General features: G+C 56.4%; 1 protein-coding gene across 1 annotated transcript in view; it reads left to right on the top strand.

Moving 5' to 3' along the window:
• The first annotated feature begins 560 nt into the window (after positions 1–560).
• Positions 561–1,230, top strand: part of LOC112454716 (long-chain-fatty-acid--CoA ligase 1) — an 18,136-nt gene continuing 17,466 nt past the window's right edge. The window contains exon 1 of the mRNA XM_025016259.1: positions 561–939. Coding sequence (XP_024872027.1) covers position 939 — 1 coding nt within the window. The 5' untranslated portion in view covers positions 561–938. The remainder of the gene's footprint in view (positions 940–1,230) is intronic.

The raw sequence follows: 1,230 nt of genomic DNA, 5'->3' as shown, positions 1-1,230 counted from the left end.
TTATTACAGTTTAATTATTTAAAATTATCTAAAAAGCATCGACCATTACTGTCATGTTTCTACTCGCATTCTTCTTCCCTTCATTTTCATCTCCCGTTACATTTTAATCGTCGCAAGTTATCACGCCTCATAGTATTCAGCATGTCCAACAAACGGCAATCTTATTTTAAGTCGCGTCGATTGACCGGTATGTACATACCTGTCAGAGAAACATCATCGCATACATTCCAATCTAAACATACACGTCATACATTCTATTGGCAAGCTGCCCTCAATTTTCAAGGTAAAACGAACAAAGCTAACGCGCGATAATCGGACAATATGGTAATACAGAAAGGGAATCTCATAAAATTTCACCGGCCGGCGCGGCGCCCGGCGCGGCGCGCGGGCAACGGGTCGCGCATGCGCCGCGCCGCGCATACAGCGGTGGATTATAATCGCCTTCGGCCTTCGGCCTTCCGTTCGGGGTGGCTGCCGTCGCGATCGGTGACGAGGAAAGGGTGGTCGTCGCAGCGCCCCGGCATCGATTCGCGCCGCGCGCCGCGGTGCGCGCGGGGGTGACGTCATGGCGCCGCGGTGTTACGGCAGTGACTGAGACCGAGCCCTGAGGGACAGTCCGCATATCCGGCATATCGCGTCCGTGTGTGTGTGTCCGTGCGTGGCGAACGAGCGAGCGAGCGAGCGATCTGCGCGGTCGGTGGCGAAGAAAAAGGCAGTGTGTCATCAGTCATGCCGTGGCCCTGACCTAAGCCTCACTTCCGGCGATCCAAGCCGACCACCCTGGGTGCGCCGCCGTCCCTCGCTCTCGTTTCCTCGAATCCGCACACGAATCCCGAACGGGACGCACGCTCGTTCCGGCGAGGTTCCCGCGCATCCACCCTCGCTCGCGCGGAGAAAGTCGCCGCGGGCCTGGTTCTGCTTCTCTCCCTCCCCACGCCAGTGAGTACGCCACGCTATATCGCTTATCGACTTTAAACCTCGAGCGAGCGGAGAGAGAGAGCACGCGGCCACGCGCGCCGGTATCTCTCGTCTCTCGTCCGCTCTTCTTTTATCTCCTCGCTCTGCGCTCTGCCAGTAGTCTCTGCCTCTCGCTCTGCCTCTCCTTTTCTTTCTCACTCGTTCTCTCTCTCTCTGTCTCTCTCGCTCTTTCTTACGCACTATTACTATATTTCTTATTATCGTTCGTCGTTACTGCGACAGGTACTGGAAGCCACCCCGTCGCGGGGCCGC

The sequence above is a fragment of the Temnothorax curvispinosus genome, unplaced genomic scaffold (assembly GCF_003070985.1).
Source record: "Temnothorax curvispinosus isolate PA1 unplaced genomic scaffold, ASM307098v1 QBEX01005275.1, whole genome shotgun sequence".
NCBI lineage: Eukaryota > Metazoa > Arthropoda > Insecta > Hymenoptera > Formicidae > Temnothorax > Temnothorax curvispinosus.
The sequence above is the reverse complement of the archived record's forward strand: the minus strand, read 5'-3'. Positions and strand labels throughout refer to the sequence as shown.